General features: G+C 38.8%; 1 protein-coding gene across 2 annotated transcripts in view; it reads right to left on the bottom strand.

Annotated features, from left to right (window-relative positions):
• Nucleotides 1-367: 367 nt before the first annotated feature.
• LOC147393264 (RNA-binding KH domain-containing protein) overlaps nt 368-27,643 on the bottom strand; it is a 35,902-nt gene continuing 8,626 nt past the window's right edge. For both annotated transcript variants that reach the window (XM_086454928.1, XM_086454929.1), the window contains exons 4-13: nt 27,008-27,118; nt 12,648-12,716; nt 4,577-4,633; nt 4,429-4,467; nt 2,181-2,285; nt 1,953-2,035; nt 1,792-1,873; nt 1,232-1,375; nt 1,055-1,129; nt 368-753 (exon numbers count right to left, since the gene is read on the bottom strand). In XM_086454928.1, coding sequence (XP_086311054.1) covers nt 640-753; nt 1,055-1,129; nt 1,232-1,375; nt 1,792-1,873; nt 1,953-2,035; nt 2,181-2,285; nt 4,429-4,467; nt 4,577-4,633; nt 12,648-12,716; nt 27,008-27,118 — 879 coding nt within the window. In that variant the 3' untranslated portion in view covers nt 368-639. The remainder of the gene's footprint in view (nt 754-1,054; nt 1,130-1,231; nt 1,376-1,791; nt 1,874-1,952; nt 2,036-2,180; nt 2,286-4,428; nt 4,468-4,576; nt 4,634-12,647; nt 12,717-27,007; nt 27,119-27,643) is intronic.

The raw sequence follows: 27,643 nt of genomic DNA, 5'->3' as shown, positions 1-27,643 counted from the left end.
AGGTTGACTGACGGGTATTGCAACGCACTCCTTGCCTAAAGGCTAAAGGTTGAGGGTTATGGGGCAGAAACCCCAAACCAGAATTTTCAGACATTTTTCAATCAATTTAGAAAACTATTATTTAGAAGGAAACTTATGGTATTTTGAGAGAAAAGGATTTGGTCAAGGTTTGGATAACAAAAGGGAATTAGTTTCACAATGCATACAATTCTATTAGTATTGTAATCATTCACATACATGATGAAATTCACTAATATCTCATTCTTGAACTTAGCCAAGCCACATAAAATAGTTTTGATGGAATTTAGGTTTAATCCATAATTGCTATATCTAGGGTTCTGCATTTATAAATAATTCATGAAGTATATATGAGAAGGGTAGGTTCAGTTGTATAAAATTAATTAAATTCAAGAGAAACTACAACATCAGCCCATCATGAATAATTGTACCTTTCAACCTTTCACAGGGGGATCTCATGATAAGTTGGCCAAGATCTCATCTACACAACTAACTGGAACTATAACAAAATTTTCAAAGAAGAAACTTGAAGAGAAAGTGTTAAATATTGTTCCCCGTTTCTAAGTGAGATCTTAAAACGATTTGGCAACTAGTTCCCTCTGCAATACAAATTGACACGAGCTATGACTTGGGATATCTGGACTTCTTCGAAGATGGCTCACCAGGAGCAGTAATATATGTTTCTGCCTTGATATTATCAATGGCCTTCTTTTTCGCAAGCTCCTTGGTCTTTTCCTGTAAAGAACAAACTGCACACTAAGCCCGCTTACGAAAACAACTCGTTATTCCTAGTTTCCAACATAAACAGTGGTGGACAATTCTAACGTGTATATATTTTCTTTGGTTCTTCACAATTCAGACATGCAAAGCTCCTACCACTTTGTAATACAATAAATTCTTTGTGATTCTATTGCCACACCAACTTTTACTAATTCCACCCCACTTCATATGCAAATCACAAAGTATTAACGCACATCTTGGGATTGGCAATAGAATCTCTCTAAATTATCAAGAAAAGGAGTAATATCTCAACTACCTTTACAGACTTTGTCATTGCAGCAACATCACTCTTGTCACCTCCAGATATGATGGATTCCTTCTTAGTGGGTTCCTATGATCACAAGCCCAAAATACAGTGGAGAAGATAGCCAACCAAGTTAGATGTGCAAATAAAAAAAAGATGTGTGCAAAACAATCTTCAAATTTAAACCACCTCAGGAGGAACAAAATCAGCGTCTCTCTTTCGTTTGTTTTCAGCTGTTTTTTCTGACTGCTTCTGCTGCCTCTCTTGCCAGTTCTTCATTGATTTCATTTTGTCACTCAAGAAGTACTCGCCACTTTCTAGTTGGAGGTCAATCTGAAAAAAATATATATATACAGAACATTTTATGTTTAGATAGTGGTGAGATGAAAAGTTACTAGTTAAAAACGACTACATTTTAATGCCAAAAGAAGATAACATTTATATAGATCACACAAATTTGAACAAAGATAAAAGATGAGAAAAACTACAAATACAACAGAAAAAAGGAACTCCATTCTTTGTGATTTGTTGTGACAAGACAACATTTGTTATAACAAAACAAAACAAAATAGAATAAAACGCATCAATAAATGCTAGAATAAATTGTGTTCATAGTTGTCTAGGCGCATTAGCTAAAACTACACCGCACCAAATTTCTAGCAGAGCATAGAAAAAGAAGAGCAGTAAATAAATATTAAAATAAATAAATCGAGAAAGCATTCCAAGTTTAACCATTAAAGTTATCTCACCTTGCTAGGTTGTTGAGGAGGGGGGAAGGGTGTATACGGTTTCTTCTCTTTACTCTTAGGCTTCTTTTGCTTAACATTTTTCCTGAAAAGCATAAAATATGCTGAAAATGACAAATGTATTCAACACATGGGGAAAAAATGAATAATTGTAATTTCCGTACTTCTTAAACTTAGGAAGAAACCTATCCCAGCTCTCATTCGCGAGTTCTGGAAGTTTTTCGAGCTCCCTCTTCATCATGAGAGTCTACATACAAAGAAAGCAAAGGGAACCATCTAAGATGTCAAGTGAGAAAATATTATTTCAGACAATAGAAACAAAAGGAACCATCATAAGATGGTCAAGGGAGAGAATACTATTTCAGAAAATAGAAACAACAATGCTTCCCCACCTTAACATGGTAAATAGGATGCATTTTATTCTGGATGCAGTCCTCTACAATCCTCCGAACTTGTTTTAGACCCTTGAATGAACCCATTGCAGCAACACTATTTCCCTGGCCATCAACCAATATTGGAGGATTTCAATTCCTAACTTGTCCACTTCGCAAGGTATTAAATTTCCATAATTTCACAAGTATTTATATTTCAAATTATTGACATCAAAAGTTATTATCTCTTTACTGCAAATTATCGGTCAAAAGATATTCATTTCGCATCCTTTTCAATGAAGGGTGTATTTCCAACAAAATTGTAAAATAATATTAAATAAATTGGATTATTTATTCCAAATTACATTGAAGATTCTAAAAATTAAGAGAATCGGACTTCTCAATCCTGGGAAACTAATGTAGCCTCATTGCAAGTACTTGATTGTATTGTACTTTTTCTAACTTGGTTAATTGCAAGATATTAAATTTCGGTTTTCAGTGTCTATTTCAGTCAGCCTGGAAATGGGTCAATGTGGAAACAAATACAATTTCATGGTAATGCTGTGAAAAAATAAAAGAAAAATATTGAGGAAAAATCCATAAAAACTGTAAAAAATGAGTAAACAGATATGAAGACCTAATAAGTCAGCAAACTAAACTACACGACCATACGGAATATGAAAACGGAGATTAATAGCATTCAGCGACATATAGACATGTATTTGAAGGGTCTATTTTTTATTCAAAAATAATTCTCTATTCTATTGGGTACTCATCTTTTTTTCCATTAAAAAAATGAGCATTTGGGTACTCAATGGGAATTGGGTATTTATAGGTCCAGTTCTAGTTCCAAGCGTCTCATACTCAGAACAGGAACCAAGGTTTTATTTACATTCCAATTTTGGGTTTATGTGGAACCAAAACAGACCTGTTGAGAACCCCAGTGGAAACATGCTATCATGCATGTTATATTACATTTTTTCACAATATTTTCATATTTCATCATTTCCCCCTTCTTCTACTCGTTTGTCCCCCTTTTCAAAGCTTTTTCTTCCGATTTTAAACCCGTATTCCGACTTGGCAACTATGCTTATATTGATCCATCATACAAGGCCAACCTCCATAATAACACAAAAGGGTTAAAAAGGAGGTTGAATTAATTCTAGGAGGCATCTCATCATGTGCCCATCTATGGAGTAAACATAAGTCTATACAATGCTTTTGAACGCGTTGGAGCCTTCAGTCATGAGGCTCACACGGGAAAAGCTCTAGAAAAAGGCTGCAAGCTTTAAAGTAAAGCCAAAAGCTGACACCTAATATGAACAAGAGTCAAAAAAGCTAAGCCTTAGGAGAGGCATAAACCTTCCAACATCCTTCGACCAAGGTGTACACCTTATTGGGATGTGCTGTATTTCCTTTTTCCTCTCTGATTTTTAGTATAATGACATTACACAATAATTAACAATCCTTTAATTATGAAGTTATCCCTATTGTAACATTTAATTTACACAAAGATCCTTAACCATGTTTAACATATACATTTTGTTTTGACCCTATTCTCTACAATAAATAGTCAGTCCAGAGCTAGAGCAATTTCTGACTCTTCTTTTTCCATAATTTTTCTATTTATAGCCTAAGCTCTTTCTAGTCTTAGAGTGGAGTTCAGCTGCTTCTTTTTTTACAGTGATTGTTAACCCTCAAGTTTTGCGTTTATTTTGAGGCATTAAAACTTAGAAAGTTTGAAGTATGGAACTACAGATGTGGCAATTTGAAGTACCTTACCTCACGCCGTAGTGTTTAACAAAACTAGGTCTAATAGTTACATAAGTTTCATTTTATTTTAACTAAAAGGAGCTATTATATACTTAAAGTATGCTATTATCAGTTTCATGCATAACTTTTCTACATGTACCAAAATGACGTGGTCATTCATTTCCTCACTTCATATTTGTTCATTATTATAGTTTAGTGGTTTATGAGAGTGCTTTCACCCTGGGAGCTCAAAATATACCTGACACCAAAATTCAATACCTTGCCACTTAGCAGTTCAAAAACTATGTAATTTGGACAACACCATCGTCAAAGACTTATCTGAAAGATTTTGGGTCGGCTAAACAAATCCTATTCCTCTATTCAACTGTCTAGAGCCACATCTTCTGTTATTGGAAAGTGTTCTAGAGTCTATACAGCATAGACATAACAAAAAGAAAATGTAATGAACAACAAAATGGAACTTGAGGAGAAGAAGTAATAAGCCTCAGGGATAGACCTGAACTAGAACATAACATTTAGTCAAAATCTCAATAGCCTGCACCAGAGAAGAAGAGCAAGACCATATCAGCTCAAACATATAACTCACATCCTTAATGTTAAATGATTGTATCTATTCAAACACACATTTGCTGAAGTGTACACACCTTCAAAGTAGACAAATTGGGGCCCAAAAGATGCTGCCTCCGTTTAACAAATCGTTCCTGCAGAAGATAATGATGATAAGATGTATGACAAACATTCAATAAAGGTCACCAAAATAGAGAGCAATCAGTACAAAAAATAAAGGCTTAGACATGTACACGCTTCATTAGATTTGTATCTAGGCATTTTGGTCAACGGCCATTGCATTAGCCAAGTATATGTTCCATTCATGGTTGATATCGACGGTAGCATGAACATGAATTAATGCGATGAAAAGGACATCCATATGAAATTCTTTTAACCAATTGTTCAACGTAACCTAAACATGGTCAAGCAAACGAGATTCACAGGTTTACTTTGTTCCTCTTTTCTTTTCTTTTTGTTTCTTTTCTCTTTTGGCATATTTCCTCTTTCATATTCAGGGATGAGAGGACAGTTGCTTGGGTCTTTGGTTTTAGATCTTTTAACAACTGCGAGATGAAGAACGAGGGGCGTCTAACAGGTGTGTTGAAACAGTTCCAATTTAGGAAGTGGAGGAGGATTGCAGGTTTTGAGTAGGATCAATGGATGGATCATTTTGTGTCATATCTTTCTATTTTCATTGAGCCAAACGTCTCATACTTCCTTATCGGCATCAATCGTTTCGGGTATGAAGGTTTTGTCCAAGATGTCATTCTTTGTTTGGGAACATTGCAAGGAAAGTTGCCTACGCCGGATCAGATTATAACAAACTTATGCAATCAGTGTAAAAAGAATGGGATGTTTGCAGGACATTTTTTTTTTATAAGTAAAGATAATTTTATTACGAAAGAGAACAAGGGGGTCGAGATGACCAACCCAATCAAGGAACCAACAAGAAAAACAGCACAACAAAAGGAAAGACAACAAAGCGCAAACTACAAGTTAGACCCTTGGCAGCAAACAAATCCTCTCACACCGCCCAACAAAATCTTCAAAGAAAACCCCTTTGAACTCTTTATAAAGTTTGCTCCAAGAGTACAACAACTCCAAAATAGAAAAAATTAATACTTCCAACGTAGATACTATCCCTTCAAAGATGCAATGATTACGCTCTTTCCAAATACCCCAACAAATCGCAAAAGGGGCCAAGAACCAAAGAATCCATTTAGAAGACAAGAAAGACCCTCCCCACACCATCCAAGACTCCAGGACCGCCTTAATTGAGCGAGGAAAACAACCCACAATACCGAACAACGATAAGAAATGCGACCATATGTGCCAAGCCACCCGACAATGAATAAGTAAATGATCCACCATTTCTTCCTGGGATTTGCACAAACAACGCTAATTTGGAGAAATAAAACCTCTTCTAACCAGTTGATCCACTGTTGCAAGTCTCCCTAAGGTTGCCAACCAAAGGAAAACCGAAATTTTAGGTGGAATTTTACCTCCCCAGACGAGTGATTTAGGGAAAACTACATTGCTCCTAGGAACAAGACCAACATACATAGATTTGACCGTGAACTTCCCATCCCTAATGCCTCCCCACACCCTTTTATCTTCAACTGGATTTTGCACAAAGCTATTTTCCACCATACAAATGAACCTTCCAATCGCCTCCACCTCCCAGTCATTGAAAGTTCTTCGAAACCCAAAGTCCCAATTTAGCGTATCATTAACACTACTCTTGAAAGCAGATATAACTTGGTTCTTTTTCAAAGACACTTCGTAAAGATTTGGGAATAAGTCCTTGAGAAGTTCATCTCCACACCACCAATCCTCCCAAAATCTCAACTTGGTACCACTCCCAACCTTACATCTCACTCTACTCTTAAATAACGAAAATCTCTTGAGAATATCCTTCCACACCCCACAACCCGTTGCACTACGCACCGGACCACTCTCCCAACCATTCTCACTGACCCATATTTATCCACAATCACTCTTCTCCAAAGACTCTCCTCCTCCTCCCCAAACCTCCAAAGCCACTTCCCCAAAAGAGCCGAATTCATAGGACCAAATCTACGGATACCCAAGCCCCCATTCTTCTTGGGCAAGCAAAGCTTGCTCCAGCTCACCCAATGATATTTCCTCAAGCCGCCTTTGCCATGCCACAGAAAATCACGACAGATTCTTTCTATTTACACTTCCACCTGCCTTGGCAGGGAAAACAAGGAAAGAGTGTAAATAAGAATGCTTGCCAAAACGCTCTTTATAAGGGTAATCTTCCCTCCTTTCGATAATAGCTTAGCTTTCCACGTGCTGAGTCTCTTTCTCATTCTTTCAATCACCGGCTCCCAAATATCTTTACTGGTATAACTCATCCCCAACGGGAGCCCCAAGTATGTAGATGGGAGGACCCCTATCTGAAATCCGATCAATGCCGCTGCTACCGCCAAACCTTTAACCTCCCCTACCACATACAATTTACTTTTGCGAAGATTAACTGGAATGCCCGAAATTGCCTCAAAACACCCAAGAATACCACTAAGAAAGCTCAACTGTCTTAGAGAATAGTCAAGAAAAATCAAGGTATCATCCGCAAGCTGTAGATGGGACACCACATGTCCCCCCACCCTAGTAGAGTAACCCGACATCTCCCCTACATCCACCGCTTTAGATAACATCCTGCCCAATGCCTCCATGACTATCACGAACAGAAAAGGCGACAACGGATCTCCTTGACGAAGCCCCCTTGAGCTTCTAAAGTACCCCTTTAAAGATCCATTCACCAAGATCGAAAATGTAGCAGTTGAGATGCACTTCATGACCCATTTAACCCACCTTTCCCCGAACCCCATCCTCCTCAACAGATACTTCACTAGATTCAAGTTAACATGGTCATAGGCTTTCTCTAGATCAACTTTACAGACTAACCCCGGGGATTTCGCTTTTCTGTGTGAGTCAATGCATTCATTCGCTATAAGAACTCCATCTAGAATTTGCCTTCCTGTAACAAAAGCTCCTTGCGCCAGACCAATAAGATTACTTAACACCTTTTTAAGCCTCGCCGCCAAAACCTTCGATATGATCTTATAGACTGAGCTCACCAAGCTTATCGGTCTAAGATCCGTGATATCTTCCGTGCCCAACACCTTGGGGATAAGAGCAAGGAAAGTACAATTGGATCCCAGATCTAAATAACCTTCCCTATGAAAATCCTCAACAGCCGCCATCACATCCACTTTCACTGTTTCCCAACAAGCTTTGAAGAAGCCTAGGGAAAACATATCCGGCCCCGGTGCCTTGTCACTAGCCAAACCTCTCACCACTCCCCATACCTCGTTTACATCAAACGGTCTTTCAAGCCACCTCTGTTGTTCTGTGGAAATGCTATCAAAATGTAAAGAATTCAATGTCGGCCTATCCACAAACTCTTCCGAATACAGATTCTTGTAGAATTGCACCACACCCTCTGACACCTCCTCCTCACCTACCTTCCACGAATCATTCACCTTGAGCTTTGAAATGAAGTTAACCTGACTATTAAAATTCACCATGCCATGGAAAAAAGAGGTATTCCTATCGCCCTCCTTGAGCCACTGAACTCTTGACTTTTGTTTCCAGCAAATTTCCTCCATAGTAGCTAATTTTTCAAATTCAACTCTAAGATCTGCTCGTCTCAGTCTCCCCTCAACACCCAAAACTCCTCTTTCCTCCTTGCCCTCGAGCTCTTGCAATTCCAACAACGCAGCAATTTTCCTATCATTCACAGACCCAAACGTTTCTTTATTCTACATTTTTAACTTTTCTTTAATCGCCTTCAGCTTTAACCTCAGCACTCTTCCTGGCTTACCAACAAACGAAAACTCATTCCACCAGATATTAATCATCTCCTCAAAACCTTGGTGTTCCAACCACATGTTCTCAAATCTAAAAGGCGTAGGCTTGTTCCTTGGCAGACCTGCCGTCAGAGAAATAGGACAATGGTCTGACACCGAATTGGACAGTTTCTCCTGAGTAACTCTACTAAAGAGGTCATCCCACTCCAACGATACGAGAAAGCGATCCAATCTACTAAGAATCGGATTCTCCTGATTATTGGACCACGTGAATCTTCCCCCACAAAGCGGCAAATCAATCAGCGCATTCCTATCAACAAACTCCGAGAATTTACGCATCTTCGATGTGAATCTCGTCTCCCCGGTTCTTTCGCACGCAAAACGAATGATATTGAAATCTCCCCCCAAGACCCACGATATGTCTGCAGGACATATCCTTGTGCATTGCTCAATTTCTCAAAGGATTTGGTTTTACTTCCTTTCGTTATTCAGAGTTATAGGGTGTTTTCCTTCTACCTCACTTTCTTTGTTCCAATCATGGATGAATTGGGTGGGTAGGGGGGGTTTTTTTTTGGGGCAGCACAGAGATTGTGGAATTTGACTCCCTTTGCAACCGGGACATCTGGAAGGAGATAAATGTTGAGTGTTGTGTTATCCGCCTCCACTCCCAGGTGTCACGTGCTCACGTATCGTGCCCCAATTCAACCCGTGACCCTCTTATATTCATTATTTTTTTTAAGTAAACAATTCCATTAATAAGAGAAGAGTAAGATCAGTCAAGATGGCTAGTCAAGCGAAACCAGTACAGATGTTACTCGCAATTCTACATATCCAATCCTACCTCTCTACAAAATGGAAAAAAACATTCCTCTAAACTCGCCATACACTTTTGACAGGAAAATGACCCCTAATACATCGATAATAAGATCCAGGATGCTCGACGCCTTTTCCTCAATGATCCTACCGTTTTGCTCCTTCCACAAGCACCAACAAATGGCAAAATGGGTGATGCTCCAAAGCACCCTCTTCATACCCTCAAATGGGCATCCAACATGTAACTTAGAAGTAAATAGATCTCACGAAGTAGCAGGAACGCAGATTGAAACCCCGAATAAACCCAGAAAATGGGCCCAAACCTTTTGGGCTACCTTACAATGAATTAAGAGATGGTTTGCTGATTCCGCATCCTCATGGCACATCACACAACAATTAGTGATATAAAAGCCCCTCTTCATTGGGAAATCTATCGTTTGGATCCTATCCAACACAACCGTCCAGATGAAGAAGCCCACCTTAGAAGGTACTCTTGGACCCCATACCGCTACCTCCGAGAATGAGGATGGATCAGCCTCAATCAATGATCGATAGAACGACCTTACCAAGAAAACGCTATCCTTGCTAACTTGCCACCTTTTCTTTTTCTACCTCAATGTGGACTGAACAAGTGCGGCTTAATAGTCTTCCAACTTCTTGAACCTTCCAATCATTAAAATCCCTCCGAAATCTAAAATCCCAAGACCAAGATCCATTCACACAATAGTCTTCCAACCTATTATATTCATAGTTGCACCTTCCCCATCAGATCTGTCTTTCGGGGTAAAATGGTTGTCAGCATGGTATCAAAGCACTAGGTTTGGGTCACGGGTTCGAGTCTCCTCGAAGGAATTTTCCACCCTTACGGGTGAGGGGGAGTGTTGGGTTATGCACCTCCACTCCCAAGTGTTACGTGCTCACATATCGTGCCCCAATTCGACCTGTGACCCTCTTATATTCATAGTTGTGCCTTCCCCATCAGATCGGTCTTTTGGGGTAAAATGGTTGTCAACAAGAAACACTTGAATCGTTGAAGGTAAGAAGCAAGTCGTGGAAGATTACAAATATATTTAACCTATTGCATTTCTAAGCCAATATGTTTAAGGTTTTTAGAAGGGTGTTCATTGAAGATTTTTGGCTAGACGGAAAAGATTTGTAATTTATTTGCGAAGTAGTGTTTTGTGTGTGTGCTCTTTGTTCTTGGGCTGGTCTCCTTGATCGCCCTTTCTCTGTTCTAATGAAATTTTACTTATCAAGTAAAAACAAATGGGCTGGAAAATGTTCTTAATTAATCATTGACATAGAACAAAGAAGGAAAAAAAGAATAATGAGACAAGGGGGGGGAGGGGGGGGGGGCTCACTCTTCATTGCTACGATGAAACAAATTCAATTTGAAGTCTTGGAAACAGACAGAAATTACATAAATATATGGGTTGGGATCCGTTGACTCATGAAGAATGATTCATGAGAAAACACATGACCCCAACCGTTTAGATACAATATCCAACAGTTAAGATTTATGTGTATCTTTATAACACATATCTCAAAGATACTTATCTTGAGGATATATCTCAACCATTGGATTTTGTCTTTAAATGGTTGCGACCATGTGTTTTTTCCATGAGTCATCATTCTTCATGAGTCAAGGGATCCTGACCACATATATACATAAATGAAGTACAAAGATTGCCTCAGAAAATGAAAGAGAGAAATTACATATATATAGGTTGGGATGAAGAATGGTTCATGAGAAAACACATGATCATAACAGTTTAGATACAATATCCAACAGTTAAGATTTATGAGTATCTTGATAACAAATATCTTGGAGATACTTATCCCAAGGATAAATCTCAACAATTGGATTTTGTCTTTATATGGTTGGGATCATGTGTTTTTTTCCATGAGTCAGCATCCTTCATGAGTCAAGGGATCCTGACCATATATAGATACACATGAAGTACAAAGATTGCCTCAGATAATGAAAGAGAAAAAAAAAAAAGCAAAAGGGAAGGCTAAAGCAGAGGACGAAGACACCTTCCAAAGAGCACAACCCTTATAGAAGCAGCCATTCAATACAGAAAAACCCCATCGAACTCATGCCATCAAGGAATCCCATGAAATACAAATTCCTAACAAAAGCCCTTCCTAAAATCCACATGAATCTTGAACCAATAAAACATTGTTCCTTTGATGTCCGATATAGTGATTATCTATTTATATTTTCTTTTGAAGGGTACTAAAATTCATCTCTTTCCAAATGCACCAACAACTTGCAAAGGGCAAAAGACTCGCACGAAGTTGTGGCTCTACTATCAAAAGCAAAACAATACCAGCTAGCAAAGAGAACCGCACAAAATAAGAAATGAACAAATGAAAATGAAATAACAAGTGAGACCAAACGCTTCCTGCCATAGGGACAAGGAAGGAGAAGGTGATTAATAGATCTCATCTTTGATCCGATGCAAAAATAATTCATAGATCAGCTCAACTAGATTGAATGATTCAAAAGGTTTATAATATTCAATATAATCCAACAACTAAGATGATTTGATCTTGGTTTCACTTAAGTTGATTTGATGATTGACCTTATCAGATCAGTTTGAATCATTTGATAGCCTAATTGAAAGATTAGATAGTTAACGCAACTAGAATATCAAAAACACCACATAGTTCAATGAATATAATTAAATGATGGCACGGTTTACCAATCATCAAGAATAAATGGTTACGTAAGATAAAAATAAATAAACACTATAACCACTTGATTTTGACTAAGGCTACACGGAGAATTAGCTTCAATACACATCATAATCATCATTGAGAGTCAGTCAATAAAAAGTGATGGCCAGGAAGTACCTTGAAGGGACCATTTTCAAACCTTGATTTTATCATCCATAAAGATGAAGAGACTGATAATTATGTTATCCACAGAATGAGATGTTGGTGATTAAACTAAAAGAGTGCTTCTGGAGTGATGTGATCTACAGACCCCAACTAATTTGATCGCTCAAAGGGTCTTCTTGGTAACATCAGAAGATCAGAATGTCTCACAATAAGTAGTAGTTACTTTTGAGATGTGGTGCCAACACTAGACTTATCCTTAGAGCCTTGTTTTTTGCCAAAGCTCACTTGCCCAATAGGGGAAAGCAAATGAAGCATGACCAAAAGTGAGACATCAATTGACAGTTTCCACTCCATAAAATTCTTTCAAAGCTAAAAACCACTACAGGAATCTTAGACAACTCTGATCCTCAAAGTTGATACAGTTGATGTATGGAAAGACATGAAATCATCTAGGAGTGAATAAAATAGAGTAAACAGGATATGCATACATATAGATATTGTACACAACATTTATGAAAGCTTCTACATGCATCCCTAAAATTTTGACAAATATAGTTAATATTTGCCAAGAATGACATCAATATCTCAACAGATTCAGAATGAATGTTGGTAACATCAGCTCAAAAAATGCATAGACAAGTCCATGAATAATTAGAAGAAAACAGTATACCTTGTTGCGGATGAGGTTGCCAATCTTTATGATATCACACTGCATCTCGTCATCAAGTATCTTGATTGCCTATGACATGAATGTATCATATAAGCAATGTGAACTACAGGTAAATGTGCTTCAGCTAGAACTGTACCACTCTTGCTCCTGGTTTAGGCAGTCTCAACCAAGACCATAGTTGTAGCATGAAGCAGAAGCAAGAGTGGAAAAGCCGTAATCTTTACAAAACTTAGAAAGCAGGAGTATCTATGAAGCACGTAATGTATATATTGATGAAGTACTGGATACATCCAAATAATATATTATATGATTTACTGAGATGAGGTGAATTGCAAAATATTTAACTTAAATTGTTGAATATGAGCCTATGCAATGAGGTTCTTGTTATAAAGCTATAATACATGAATAGCTATCAAGCGTTTGGGCTTGATTAAGTAGTATGAATGTCAGAGGTTTGGGTAGCAGGAAGAAACTGTGAAGGCAGTGATTCAGTTAAATAACCCTCAAATAGTTACGTTGCAAGAGACAAAGTTAAAGGAGTGTAATGAGTCAATCATCAAGGAGTTGTGGGGTCCTGAGATTAGGAGGCCTTGGATCTAGGCCTTTGGTGTGTCAAGTGGGATTGTAATAATGTGGCAACTGGCAAAAAGATAAAGTAAAGGTGTTGGATTCTCTGTTGGGAGCCTTTTGGGGCTTTTGTGAATTGATCCTTTCTTGAGGATCTACTGCTAGCAATGTTGTTAAATAGCATATGCCACCATGTGCGACCAACACATGTTGTTCACATATGCGATTTCGCACATTGCATATGATGCAAGAAAAAAAATGCAGAAAAATATATCTTCGCATATTGGCATAATTTGGAGTATTCGACTGTAGCATATGCAATTTTCACTGTGAAAATAGAATATGTTGTCACACATGGGAATATGCGACCGCATTTGACAACACTAGTTGCCAGAAGGGAGAGAGTTTACTTGGTCGAATAATCAGAATAAGCCAAAGATGTCTAGGTTGGATAGATTCCTGATTCTGGGGGAGTGGGGAGATCATTTCGGGCCAAGTTCCCAGTTCTCTAGGTCGAATCCAGCCTCTTTTCATGACCCAATTATTCTGGAGATCAGGATGCAGATTAAGAGACCAAGACCGGTTAGGTTTGAGAATACATGCTTATTGCATGGGGACTTTAGAAACTTGGTGGATGGATGGTGGAAAGAGTTAGTGTTTGTCAAGGATCTTGTACCTGTTTTTAGGCGTAAACTGAGAGCTCTCAAAGAAAAAAATGAAGGTTTGAAATGTGGAGGTCTTTGGGAAAGTCGATCAGAAAAAGAGAGCTACTCTTAAGGATTTGGAGTGCTTGGATAGGAAGGAGGAAGGTCTGAGCTTATCTTTGGAGGAAAAAAACTTAAAAGAACAAACCTTAAAGCCGAGTTCCAAAAGGTGTGCTTGATGGAAGAAGTGAGTTGGAAGCAGGAAAAAAAAAAAAGCAAAGGTAAAATGGCTAAAAGAATGGGACAATAACACTAAGTTTTTTTTTTCACAGAGTGGCAAATGTTCGGAGGAGAGGTAATAATTTAAGAAAAGTGAGTATCAATGGGGAGATTTTCAAGGGAGAGGAAAAGATTAAGAATGGGATTGTGGATTTTTATAGAAATCCTTATGTGTAAGATCACCCCATGAGGCCCTACCCAGAGTCGTTGGATTTTGAGTCTATTTCCCATCAGTAACAGTGGTGGTTAGAAAGACCAATTGTTAGTGAAGAGGTTCGTAAAGCGGTGCTGGAAATGAATAGTGAAGATTCTCCTGGGCCTGATGGCTTTTTGATAGAGTTTTGATTGAGTTGTTGGGATACAATCGAGGGTGATCTTTTAGGAGTGGTTAGGGATCTCAAGGAGAAAAAATTTGGACTACGGTTTGAATAATTCGTTTGTGGTGTTGATTCCGAAAATGGAGGGGACTACGGATTTAGATGATTTTAGACCCATTAGTTTGATGAGTTCCACATACGAAATCATTTCAAAAGTGTTGGCTTCGAAGTTGAAAGGGATGATATCAGGCGTAATTGGTATGGAGCAAAGGGCATTCGTTAGAGGGAGGCAAATATTGGAAGAGATTTTGGTGGCTAATGTGCATAGCTTCAAGAATAAGATAAGGGATCCCGGGCTTGGTGTGCAAAATCAATCTTCATAAAGCATATGACCTTGTGAATTGGGAGTTCTTAAGGTATTTGACGTAGAAGATGGGCTTTGGTTCATAATGGATTGGTTGGTGATGTAGGACATTTGCACTCCTAGTTAGAGTTTTAGTAGGATTTTTATTTCATAGTTATGTTAGGAATACAATTCGTTATTAGTTTCTAATTTATTTTAAATTCGTTTTTATTATTTAGGCTATAATTAGAAGTGCTTAGAAGTGTCCAATTTGAGTTCTAAAAGGATAAGAAAGTTAGTATTATGTTATAAAGAAGTTAAGAAAGTTAGTTTTTAGTATTTTAGTAGGATTCTAAATTGTTATGACGGAGTTATCTATATAAAGAGCTTCCTATCCGAAAATTAACAAGAAATAATGAATCAATTCAATTATCTTTTCTCTTTTAATTACTTTTTAGATTTATGCTTTATTTTCTTTCAAGCTATTGCTTATTTATCAATTGAATCTATTGATTCAAATTGATTTTGAGCGTTCAATTGAACACGACCTATCAAATCTATTGATTCACACGTTTCCGCTACGTCAGTTGGGTAATGAAATATGTTTCCCTGGCTTCCTTCTCAATCTTGTTTAACGGGAGTCCAACAAGCCACTATAGGAGTTCTAGAAGGTTAAGGCAAGGGGATACTCTATCCTCACTCGTCTTCGTTATAGTGCTTGAAGCCTTGGGGAGGTTAGTAAAGAAAGCAGCTAGTTTAGGCGAGTTAAAAGGGTTCAAGGTCAAGATTGGGAGTCCGCAAATAACTCATCTTCAGTTTGTTGACGACACACTAGTTTACTTGGGGGGCCTCAATTGACCAAGTTTGGTTCCTGAGGGGTCCCCTGAGCTATTTCAAAGCGATTTCAGGTCTTAACATAAATCTGAGAAGGAGTAAGTTGTTAAGGGTTGGTTTGGTGCCTGAGATTTCTAGGTGGGTGGCGATGTTTGGTTGCGAGCTAGACTCATTTCCTTCTTATTATCTAGGGTTACTATTAGGAGCAACATATAAAAGCACTTCAACTTGGAACTCAGTGATTGAAAGATTGGGAAAGAGGCTTAGTTCTTGGAAAGCAAAGGACCTATCCAAAGGAGGAAAGTTGACCTTAATTAGGAGCACCTTAGAGAGTATTTTTTTTCTTTTTTTTGATAAATAATGAATTTTATTATAGAAGTAGTCGAAAAAACCAATTAGCAAAACAAAGACAACAAAGAAACTAACAAACAATAGCAATTAGCACAAAATACTACAAACTCAATCCCATCTAGTCACAAAATCTTTAAAAAAAACACCCTTGAACTCAAGGAGAACCTTGGACTAGAAGAAGACGCACAAATGCACTATGAAAGACACCTCCTCAATTGTCTCTTCTTTACCATCAAAACATCTGTTGTTACATTCCGTCCAAATCACCCAACAAATTGCAAAGAGAGTGAGCCCCTACAGAACACTTTTAGCATCACTAAAAGAATACCCCCAGTCTCGTCAATAAAGCCTTGACGGAGGCAGGGAAACACCCTTCCACACCAAACCTGTTAAGGATGAAGCTCCAAACTTTGCTCGAGAAAATGCAATGGAGGAGGATATGATCTGTAGACACCCCATTTTTGCATCCGCCTGATTAATCAACTCATCAACCCGATCGCAACAATTCCCAATGATGGATGTTTATTCTAATGCTTTATTTTGTTACCAGATATGTTTCAAAAATCCGGATGAGGTATCTCGAACTGACCAAACCTTAAAAACCACACTAAACTAGGAAAATACGACTCCAGAAACATAGAAATCATCATTTTACAGACAAAAAGAGATTTCACGATAAAAATCACTAAAAAATGACCAAATTACCAAAATACCCCTAACATCAAAATATCCCTAGAGCCTACATTACGCTTAGGAAAACTCATTCAAACACATAAAACAACAAATCGAAACCAAATAAATCATTTCACCAATTTTCACAGAATTCGACAAAATTACAAAAATGCCCCTCATAAATTTCACGATCATTTCACACAAAAAATTTCATAAACGACACAAACCAATATTTTCATTGAATTCCTTACGAAAAATCGATTCTAAAACATCCTAGAACATCAAAAACAGACTTAAAACAACGAAAAGTCCTCTCTGAGGGCAAAACGGTAATTTCACAATTTTTATAATTAAAATTTTCGAAATTAATAAATAAAAATATTAAATAATTAAAATGAAACATTAATGAAATTAATTTAAAATTGTGAACCAAAGAAATCGATCAATCAAGCTCTCAGGCAAAATTGTTGAGGGTTGCCAAGATATTTCTTCAAGGACCCCTTCATTTGGGGTTCCAAAAAATTAAAGATATAATACAGGGGGTTTTTCCAAAAAAATTAAAGTCAACCAAGCAAGACTAAAGTCAAGGTATTAAAGTCAATCAAATAAGACTAAAGTCAAAATTAAAGTCAATTAAGAAAGACTAAGGTCAAGATATTAAAATCAATCAATTAAGACTAAAGTCAAAATCTTAAAGTCAATCAAATAGGACCAAAAGTCAAAATCCTAATAGAGTTCTAATTAAATAATAACTCTATTTAATAGAGTTTTAACTAAAATATAACTCTACCTAAAACAATTCTAATTTAAATACAACTCTACCTAAAACAATTCTAACTAAAATACAACTCTAACTAAAAGAATTCTAATTAAACACTAATTTTATCTAAATCAACCCTTAAAAAAATCTATAAATAGGGGTCCTCACACCCTATTTTCGTATCAAATCATAAACCCTAAGAGAAGTAGGTCAAAAAGCCTCCCATAAACCCTAATTTTGAAGCCCCAACTCCTTACCTAACACCCATACCTCAATTTTAGATTGAAAAACACTTAGAAGCTCTTTAAAAACACCCCAAAATCCATAACAAATTCAAAGAATCCAGATCCAAGAAAGAGATACCTTGCATTGGAGATCAGAAATCAGATCCGGAAACAGAACAGAGTAAGGAGTACGGTACAAAGAGCAGTTTTTGTCAGATCTGAGGGAATAAGATCTTTGCGTATCGAAGGTAAAATTTATGTTATTTTTCTATCTAGGTTTTGTTGTTAGCAATGTAGTCTTATTTGGGATAAGTAGAGACCGGCATTGGCCGGACGGGGTTGGTGCCTAACACCTTCCAACCCCGTAATGTGATCCCCGGATTCAGTTTTTCTTCAGTAGATTAATTTCTTTATCCGTTTAGAGTCGGTATTCGGTTCTTAGACCGTAATAACTAAGTGGCGACTCCCAAACCTCAAGGGTCAAAAGTGGATCCGCGCACCCCGCGGATCGAGGGCGCTTTCAGATCAATGGTCTCCTCGACTTCTAAGCAAAGTAAATAGACATTAGCCCTCCAATACTTCTTATATGATCAATTGATCCATAGTCAAGGTCTTCCTCTGCACCGCACACCAAATGAAAAAAGAGACCTTAGGAGGTACATTCTTGCCCTATACTTTCTTTGCTGGGAAATTAGAAAATATAGACATCGAGTCATAAAAGGAACTAACAAAGAATGATCCTGAAGAAGTCCATGTCCAAAGACGAGCATCACCCTAACCAACATTGCATCTCACACCATCTAGACACTGAAGCAACGCATACACCCCTTCCAACTCCCAATCATTAAGATTCCTTCCAAAGCTAAGATCCCAACCTTCTTCTCCTTTCGTTTGGGTAAGGAACTTGCGCACATGTAATCCTCTTTTTGTGGAAAGGAGAACTAACTGTGGAAATCTCAACCTGAGTGAGCTCTCAGCACACCAAATGTCTTCCCAAAATCGAACTCTTTCTCCCGAACCCACCACAAATTTAATGCACTTGCAAAACACCAGAAGAACTTTAAGAATCCCCTTCCAAACCCCACAACCAAAGGGCATTCGCATACCTCTACTTTCCCAATCAAATGGCTCTGCCCCAAACTTTGTTGCAATCACCTTCCTCCACAAACTATTGACATCCACCCCAAATCTCCACAGCCACTTCCCGAGCAAAGCTTGACTCATAACATAGAGATACCTGATACCCAGACCCCCTTTCACCTTAGGCTTACAAACTTTTTTCCAATTCACCAAATGAAGCTTCCTTTTGCCGAACCTGTCATGCCACAAGAAGTCGCGAAAAAGTTTTTCCAACCTTACTTCCACATTCCTAGGCATATATAGAGAGGAAGTAGACCGATATACTTGCCAACACACTCTTGATTAGAACTAGTTTGCCCCCTTTCGACAAATACTTGCTTGCCAAGATCTCAACCTTCTTCAGATTTTCTCCACCATGAGATCCCACATTGTTTACTATTGTAAGTCGCAACAAATGGTAACCCGAAATAAGTTGAGGGAAACTCTCCTACTTAGCAACCCAAATCGGCTGCCAACAAGTGAGCTCTCAGAACTTCTCCAACCCCAAACACTTTGCTCCTATGAAAATTGACACCCAAACCCGAGGCCACTTCAAAACAACACAACAAACCTCCTAGAAAACCAACCTGCCTTGCAGATGCATCCACAAACACCAAAATATCATCGACAAAGTGTAAATAAGAGATCATCGGTCCACCTTGCCCCGAAGCAACCTCTACAAGATCACCATTCACACTAGCCTTTCCTAACCTCCTGCTTAAAGCTTCTGCTACAATTAGGCATAGGAACGGTGATAGTGGCCGCCTTGCCTAAGCCCCATTGAGCTTCGAAGAAACACACATCACCCAACGAATCCATATGTCCCATGCACCTAAACAAGTACCTAAGGAAACTCCAATTGACATGGTCATACGCCTTCTCCAGATCAATCTTGCACACCAACCTCAAAACACCTCATCTTCCCTGGAATCTATGCACTCATTTGCCACTAGTACACCATCCATGATTTGTCTTCCCCTTAGGAACGCACTCTGGGATGAGTTAATAATGGTAGGCAACACTGTTTTCAATCTTGCAGCCAACAATTTAGAAATGATCTTATACACTGCTCCCACCAAACTAATAGGTCTCAAGTTTGTAACATCCTCCACAGCCTCCTTTTTAGGGATTAACACTACGAAAGAACAATTAGACCCAAAATCTAAGAAACCCATTACAATAAAAATCACGAACCACCTCTATTGGGTCTCTTTTCAAGACATCCCGGCACTCATTAAAGAAAGTCATAGAGAACCCACCGAACTCGAAGCTTTGTCACAGCTGAAACTAGTAACCACCCCGAGCATCTCCTCTTCTTCAAAAGGTCTTTCCAACCACTCCTTTTGCTCCTTAGAGATTTGATCAAAGCCAAGCCCATCAAGCCTCAATCGTCCCCGGTGAACCTCTGAGTAAAGATTCTTATAGAACTCCACCACCACACTAACAACACCCTCCTCCCCTTCCACCCAAGAGCCCCTACACTTGATTTTTTTGTAATACGATTAGTGTGAATGCGGTGGTTAACGACCTTGTCAAAGAACTTAGTATAACGACCTTGTCAAAGAACTTAGTATTCTTGTCACCCTCTTTCAACCACTTAATTCTGGATTTTTGCTTCCAACTTACCTCCCAAAACGCCACCCTTTAAAATTAGCTTTCAAATCCACCCTACGATCCCTCTCAACCCCAGTCAAAACCTCCCTCTTTTCCTTCAAATCAATGAGTTCAATCTCCTTGAGAATTTCTTTCTTCCCCGCATTAGTTCTCCCAAAAGTCTCTTCATTCCACCTCTTCAACCTCTACTTGATTTGGGCATAGATCCATAGCTCAGTTGGTTTGACACATTGCAAAATAACTTTTGAGGTCATGGGTTCAAGTCCAGCTTACCCATTAAAAAAAAAAAAAAAACCTCTACTTGATTTCTCTCAACTTCAATCTAAACACAAACCCTAGCCTACCTATGAACTCCAACTCACTCCACCATTCCTATATCAACTCCTTGAAATTTTGATGATGGAGCCACATGTACTCAAATCGAAAGGGACGAGGACCTTTCCTTACCAATCCTACTATCAAGGATATCGGCAATGGTCTGAAGCCAGATTTGGAATAGATTCATGAATAATATCTTTGAAGTGCTCCTCCCATACCAAAAATCTATTCATAATAGATCATTCAAGATGATTAGACCAAGTAAACGAAGCACCACATAGAGGGATGTCCATCATCTCATTCCTATTAACGGACTCCTCAAAAGCCCTCATCTTGCTGGTTATCCTAGAGCCCCCTACACCCCACCCCTAATTTTTCAAAAGAGAATTTGATAACATTGAAATCACCTCCGATGCACCATGATCTCCCCCAATAACCCCCACACATCATCGAGTTCTTCCCAAAAACCTTGTCCTTCTCTATCACTATTAGGCCCATAAACACCTGAAAAAACCCACATAAAGTTATCATTCACTCCTTTGCATAGAACAGAAACCGAGAAAGCCGCCAGCAACTCCTCCACCACAATAGCTCTTCTATCCAACATGACTAACACACCCCCTGCTATCCCAATCATCGGGAGGAAGCACCAGCCAGTGAACATGGAGCTCCAAATTTTGCCTACATCTGCATTATTAATAGCATTTAATTTAGTTTCTTGCAGCACACCAAGTCTAGCTTAGCAACAATTACCACTGCTTTCATTGTTGCATGTTTCCTACTATCATTAAGGCCTCTCACATTCCAAGAAAAAATCTTACACGACATGAAAAAACTTCACTCCACACCTTGTTCTCGAGTTGAGTTTGATTTGATTGGGAATTCAAGGATTGTCCTCTAAAAATCCTTCACATCCTTCAATAGTCTAAAAATTTTCTTTTTGCCTCCCTTAGTATCATCTTCCAACACCTGATATGCCAGCACCTTCAATGTCCGAATTGGAGAGACTTCTACTACACCCTCCCTAGCTGGACTTTACAAGTCAGTGCAGTTCGCAAACCTCCTCATCTCAGCAACTCAACACCTTCTAGACATAGGAACACACCTGTTCTTAATGTTTAAAGCAACTTCCAACAAAATTCCAACATCCTCTTGGCCATTCTCCAACAACAAACCTATTGTCAAGCTGATATCCAAAACATTCTGTAAAAGCTACCCCACCAATGAGTCACAAAAATCGTGAGCATCCTGCTTGCTAACACTCAAAGCTTCTGAGGCACCATCTAACTCCCAATCTAGAACTTTTCTCTGCATCCCAACATCAACAACAACATCGTTAACCACAAAAGAATCACAAATCATATTAATAACCGGATTTCAAGGATTAACAGCAGGTTCCACAACCCCCAGAAATCTCAAATTCCCTCCCACGAGCCTTGCTTTAACCCTGCAGCGCTCCTTATTGAAGTAACCCACCCAAACAAACTAGGATCCATTGAAACATGAGCACTACCATCAACAACCCTGATCGACTTAGCCAATCCCACGGTCACAATGACAAAAGAAAAGAAGTCGACTAAGCCAAGTTGTTGGGGGTCAAACACCTTCCTTTGAACCAGTTGTGCAGGCACCCATCAACACAAACTAAACACTTCTCAAGTTTAGTCGAGTTCTCAAAGTTTGAGACACTTCGGCCAAGGCCTACCAGATGAAGCCCGTATGGTAGGGCTTAACTCCCTGTTCTCCTCCAGTAAATTGGGCTCCTCACTTATGGACTTTGTTGCAACATGAAATTGAGGAGTGGTACCTGGGTTGGACCAATTAGAAACTCAGCTGGGCTAGGCTCTAGAGATGAAAGGAAGGCTTCCAAGTTACAGGGTTTAGCCATAAAAGATGGGCTTGGATCTGAGAGACAATTCCCTACCCAATTAAAAATCCCACTAGTAAAAGAATCTGAAACGACCGAGGTCATAGCCTCACACGTGTCACCAACCAAATCCACACTTCTCCTCGATCCAGCTTTAATCGCTCGAGATACCCCAAAACCGATGAAGCTTGAAATTGTTCAACCTAATCCTCCTAGCGTAATCCTTCATACCACGTGTCGCCCATTCGATCGCCATCTTGTCATAGCCTCCCCTACTGATATAGGTCTAGCCTCACCATGATTGGAAATAACCTCTCCATCAAAGATAGCAACAAGCGTGACTGCATTATCCACTAACCTCAGATGAGCTGGAGCGAACCCCACCACGACAGGTGTAGACGCCAATTCATTTAACCCAGGTTTGCTAACCACTGTGGTCAAGTCCTCAACACCTAACATTTCTTGCTCCACCACCACTATTGAAACAACAGTCTCCACCTCAACAAGCTCCACCGGAGTGGCAAGCCTGCCAGGAACTACCAAATCCACTGCAACAAGAATGTTTTTTCTTCCATCGAAGGCAATGGTTGCTCCAAGGAAGCTAGCGAGCCCTTTTCCTTCCCAATAGTTGTCTTCGTAACACCTCTTAGGCCCAGACACACCAAAACTCCAACATAATAGTCAAACCAACCTATCCTGACTTTGATCAAGCTTGGAACAACCCGACAAGCAACTCTAACTTTGATTCTGGCCCCTCTTAAATCAGAATGGTCAGTCGTCTGCCTATCAACTTCAAAGAGACATCCAAAGTCCTCTCCAATATCCTTCAAGTGTGGCTCAGTCCAAAGATGAAATGGGAGCCCTTTTAGTTCTAGCCACAATGGCCCTGCCAATTTCTCCTTTGCAGCAGCAGCAGCATTACAGTGGGCAAACCATCCAGAAAAGTGGGCCCACTGATCATTCACCATTAAGAGCCCTAATCTTAACAAAAGATTAAAAGCCAAATCAGGCCCAGCGAAGAAAATAACACAATTTGGTTTGAAAGGAATTAGGGGTCTATCTATGGAGTTGAGACTACTGAGTTTAATGGCCTCCTCCACGACACCCCAAATTTTCTCCAAATCTTCCGCCTCAAACCAAGGCCCACCTCTACTTCCTAAAGGAGTTCTACAAAGCAAACCCACTGGAGTTCCACTCCCCTTTATCAAGTTTTGCCCCTACCAAACTCCTTGAATCCTGACCCCACCAACTCCTCTTAACTCCAACAACAGACCCCACACCTTTGTTAAAGGTTGAATGCTAAAAACCCACTGGAGTTCCACAAAGTAAACCCACTGGAGTTCCACTTCCCTTTTTCAACTTTGCCCCTACCAAACTCCTTGAATCCTGACCCCACCAACTCCTCTTAACTCCGACACCAAACCCCACACCTTTGCTAAAGGTTGAATGCTCCAGACTCCGGGATTGCCAAGGATTTTGAACACTAGGACCTACCTCCTTAACAACAATTCCTAAATTACTGTCCACCTTCACCTTCTCTTTCCTTAGATACTAATTACTTTGGTCAGCATTCAACTGAGGAGCAACACCGCCTTCCCAAGGTCGAATCTGCCCATCCAACTTGGAAGCTAGGTTCCTCCAACCCAAACCTACAAAACCTTCAGGAATTCTCATCGAGTTTATCCACAGTCCATCCGAGCATTGTGTGATCTTAAGCAACCGCCCATGCTTATTCTGCTCCCCAAAAGCCATCTTGATTCCACAATTGATAGTAGATTTGTTCTAGATTTCCTTACCAAGTGCAGTACCACAGGCCTTCAGAAGATCTATCAACCACTTTGCTTCCTGAAGCACAAAAGTGAGGGAAGACTCCCCTTTCCTACCTTTCTCCCATAATGAGATGGCTTTCTGGTTCTTCAACCAAAAAACCCCAATCTCAAACTTTCTAGCCAACCTGAACCTGAACAAGAGAGTATTTCAGTGTACCACTTATCCTTGTTCTCATTGCCCAAGAATGTCGAGGTTAAATTGGAAAGGATGATTAGGGAAATCTTGTGGAATGACAAAGAGGGGAAGTGTAAATACCATTTGGTGAAGTGGAAGATTGTTTGTGGTCCAAAGAAACAGATGTGGTTTCGGGATAAAAGAATTCAGGTTGAATAATATTGTCCTAATGGGAAAATGGTTGTGGCGATTTGGAAGTGGATAAAGGATAGTTTGTGGAGAAGAACCATTCAAGCAAAATTTGGGGAAAAAAGGTTTGGTTGGGAAAGTGAAGGGGTGACGAACTCTGTTGGTTGCGGAGTTTGGAAAGGCATCGTCAAGGTAAGCCAAGAGTTTAGGAAGTGGAATGTGTTTAAATTGGGGAATGGTGAAAGGATCAAGTTTTGGGAAGACAAGTGGGATGGTGAGATTTCTTTATTTGCTTAGTTTCCTTCGCTTTATGAGCTATCCTCCAAAAAGGATATGCCTTTACCTGCCTTCGTGACTTAGAACGGGGATGAAACTTCTTGGGACTTGGGCTTTAGGAGAGACTTCAATGATTAGGAGATTCAAACGCTAGCAAAACTATCCTCCAAGCTGGACAATGTGTGTCTAGAACCTTTTGGGAGTGACAGTTGGGAATGGACCTGCTCAAAGAAGAGATGTTTTTCAAAGAGTTCTTTTAAAATCATTGTTGAGCCCCAAGGTAATGCCTCTTTTCTGGTAAAAGCCATTTGGGAAGCAAAATTTCCTGATAAGATTCCTTTTTTTTTTGGCTAGCGGTTTCAAGGAAATTGCTTACTCTTGATCAACTTATCCATCAAGGTCTTATAACTCCTAATTTTTGCGTTTTATGTTTTTATAACAGAGAGTTAAACAATCACATTCTCATTCACTGTCCATTCGTGGAAAAAATTTGGACTCATTTCTTGCAATTGTTCAATGTTAATTAGGTCTTTCCAATTGATTGTTTTCTCCTTTTTAAGAGCTGGAATTCAAACTTGTTTCTGGGAAGGAAGAATTTTCTTTGGGCTCTTCTCCCTTTTGCACTTTGTTGAGGGACTTGGTTGGAAAAAAATAGGAGGGTTTTTTCGGAGGTGGAAAAGACTCATCAAGACATGATTCTAGAGGTTCTTGGGTTATTATTTTATTGGTGTAAGGTCGATGTGCGTTTAAAGGGGTCTTTTTTGAGGAGTTTGTTTTCAAATGGGAGGCAATGTGTTCCCTTTAATGTTTTGTTCCTTTGTTTTGTGCAGGCTTTGTATTGTGGTTTGTCACCTTGATCGCCTTTTTCTAATTTTTTAGTAAAAATCTGTTTACCTATATATAAAAAAAAACAGTGGTACAAACACGTGAATTGAAGAATGGATTTAACATCAATTTCCAGGCCCTTTTGGTAGATGGCAGAACTTAAGCAGCTGTGTGATTTTATATTGAATTCCATTTACACCATGAAATGCCACTTGGACAATTCAGATTGATGAAAATCTGTCATGCGTTCAAAATTAATGACCTATGGTGCATTGTACGTGGTGCATGATCCCATTTCCTATTTCCAACTCTAGATCATTTGTAAGGGTACCCATGAATCTAGATTGGCTGGGCCACCACTCTTTTTCTTTTTTCTTTTTTTGATTGGTAAGCTGGGGTTGAAGGGAACAACCCCCCCCCCCCTTTTTTTATTCAAAATATTTCTCACGAATGTAGTTGCAGGTTACATCATCAATAATAAGTTTCACAAGCTATTGAGGAATCAAAGAGATATCCTTAATGATGAGCCATAGATTTTAAATCAGTGAGTCACATCAAATCCATAGCTTATAACCACAAGTAAGATTCTAAACATGTTAACAATAAAATAAATTTCTAAGGGAAATATGGTAATCATTGTTGATTCCAAAATACCGAATTTCTAAGGGAACTGCAAAAAAACTTCATAAAAATTTTATATTTAAATAAATATAGTTTCTAACATCATTGTGAAGATCTCAACAAGGATTTTCTAACTATATAATTTTAATTGCAAGCCAACTTATCAATTAGAGGTAATGACATTATGAAAAATCTGGACAAAACAACTTTTAAGAGAAATAGGTAAGGGAGACACGTGAGTAGATATGGTTGGTTGCAACGAACTACTTGGAAACATTGTAAATTTAAACAACTTTAGGGATGATTATCTAATGGTCCTCCATAAATTACAAAACTTCCATAAAGACTGGTTTTACCATGATATCACCATATAGAAGCATTTTTGGGGAAAAGTGGCCAAATGATACATGTCACAAAAGCTCTGTTTTCATTATATAATGATATAACAAAAAGAATATGACAATGTCCTCCAACTAATCAGACATTACTATTCTATCTATATCTTTACTTATTTCAAGTATTTAACATGTTTCAAAAGTAATAGAACATCCATGTATTACAAATCAAATAGTAGAAGATCAATAAACAAGGAATACCTGAGGTGCAGGGACACTTCTTGATAAAAGCTTTATGAGATCCCTAGCTTTAACAATAATATATGGGTCCCTAGTCTTGAGAGTTGTTGAAACAGTCATGGATCCCTCAACCTGATCAGTAACAGGGGGTTACATGCAATTAAAAAAGAAAAGAAAAGGAAGAAACACACTATATGACATATATGCATCTACTCATCGGGTAAGACTTTTCCGTGCAAGGTACTGACAATAGCATGCATATAAAGAAAAATTGATTCGTAAAATAAGCATTTGATCACTGAATTCAACCAGTTCAAGTCAATTAAGAAAATCCACGAGACGATAGAGAAGAGAGTTACTATTGCCCCCACTAACTTTTACTAACACCACACCAACTGTGTGCAATTCTTTGGTGATTTACATGGGAATTGGTGTGGCATTAGTAAAAGTTAGTGGAGCAATAGCAGCTCTCTAAAAAGGATGGACCACATTTTGTTAAAGAAAGTGAAGATAATCAGTAGATGGGTAGATTTTTAGAAGATGAATGTGGGGAATAGATAGGAATTGGGAAAGCCAATGAGGACAAAAAAGGATGTGCAAACATATTTTTTGTTGTCAAGTGGTTCAAGTGAGCAAATCCCATGTTGCACGTGTGGA

The sequence above is a fragment of the Akebia trifoliata genome, chromosome 10 (assembly GCF_017979445.1).
Source record: "Akebia trifoliata isolate Shusen 1 chromosome 10, ASM1797944v1, whole genome shotgun sequence".
NCBI classification, from domain to species: Eukaryota; Viridiplantae; Streptophyta; class Magnoliopsida; order Ranunculales; family Lardizabalaceae; genus Akebia; species Akebia trifoliata.
The sequence above is the reverse complement of the archived record's forward strand: the minus strand, read 5'-3'. Positions and strand labels throughout refer to the sequence as shown.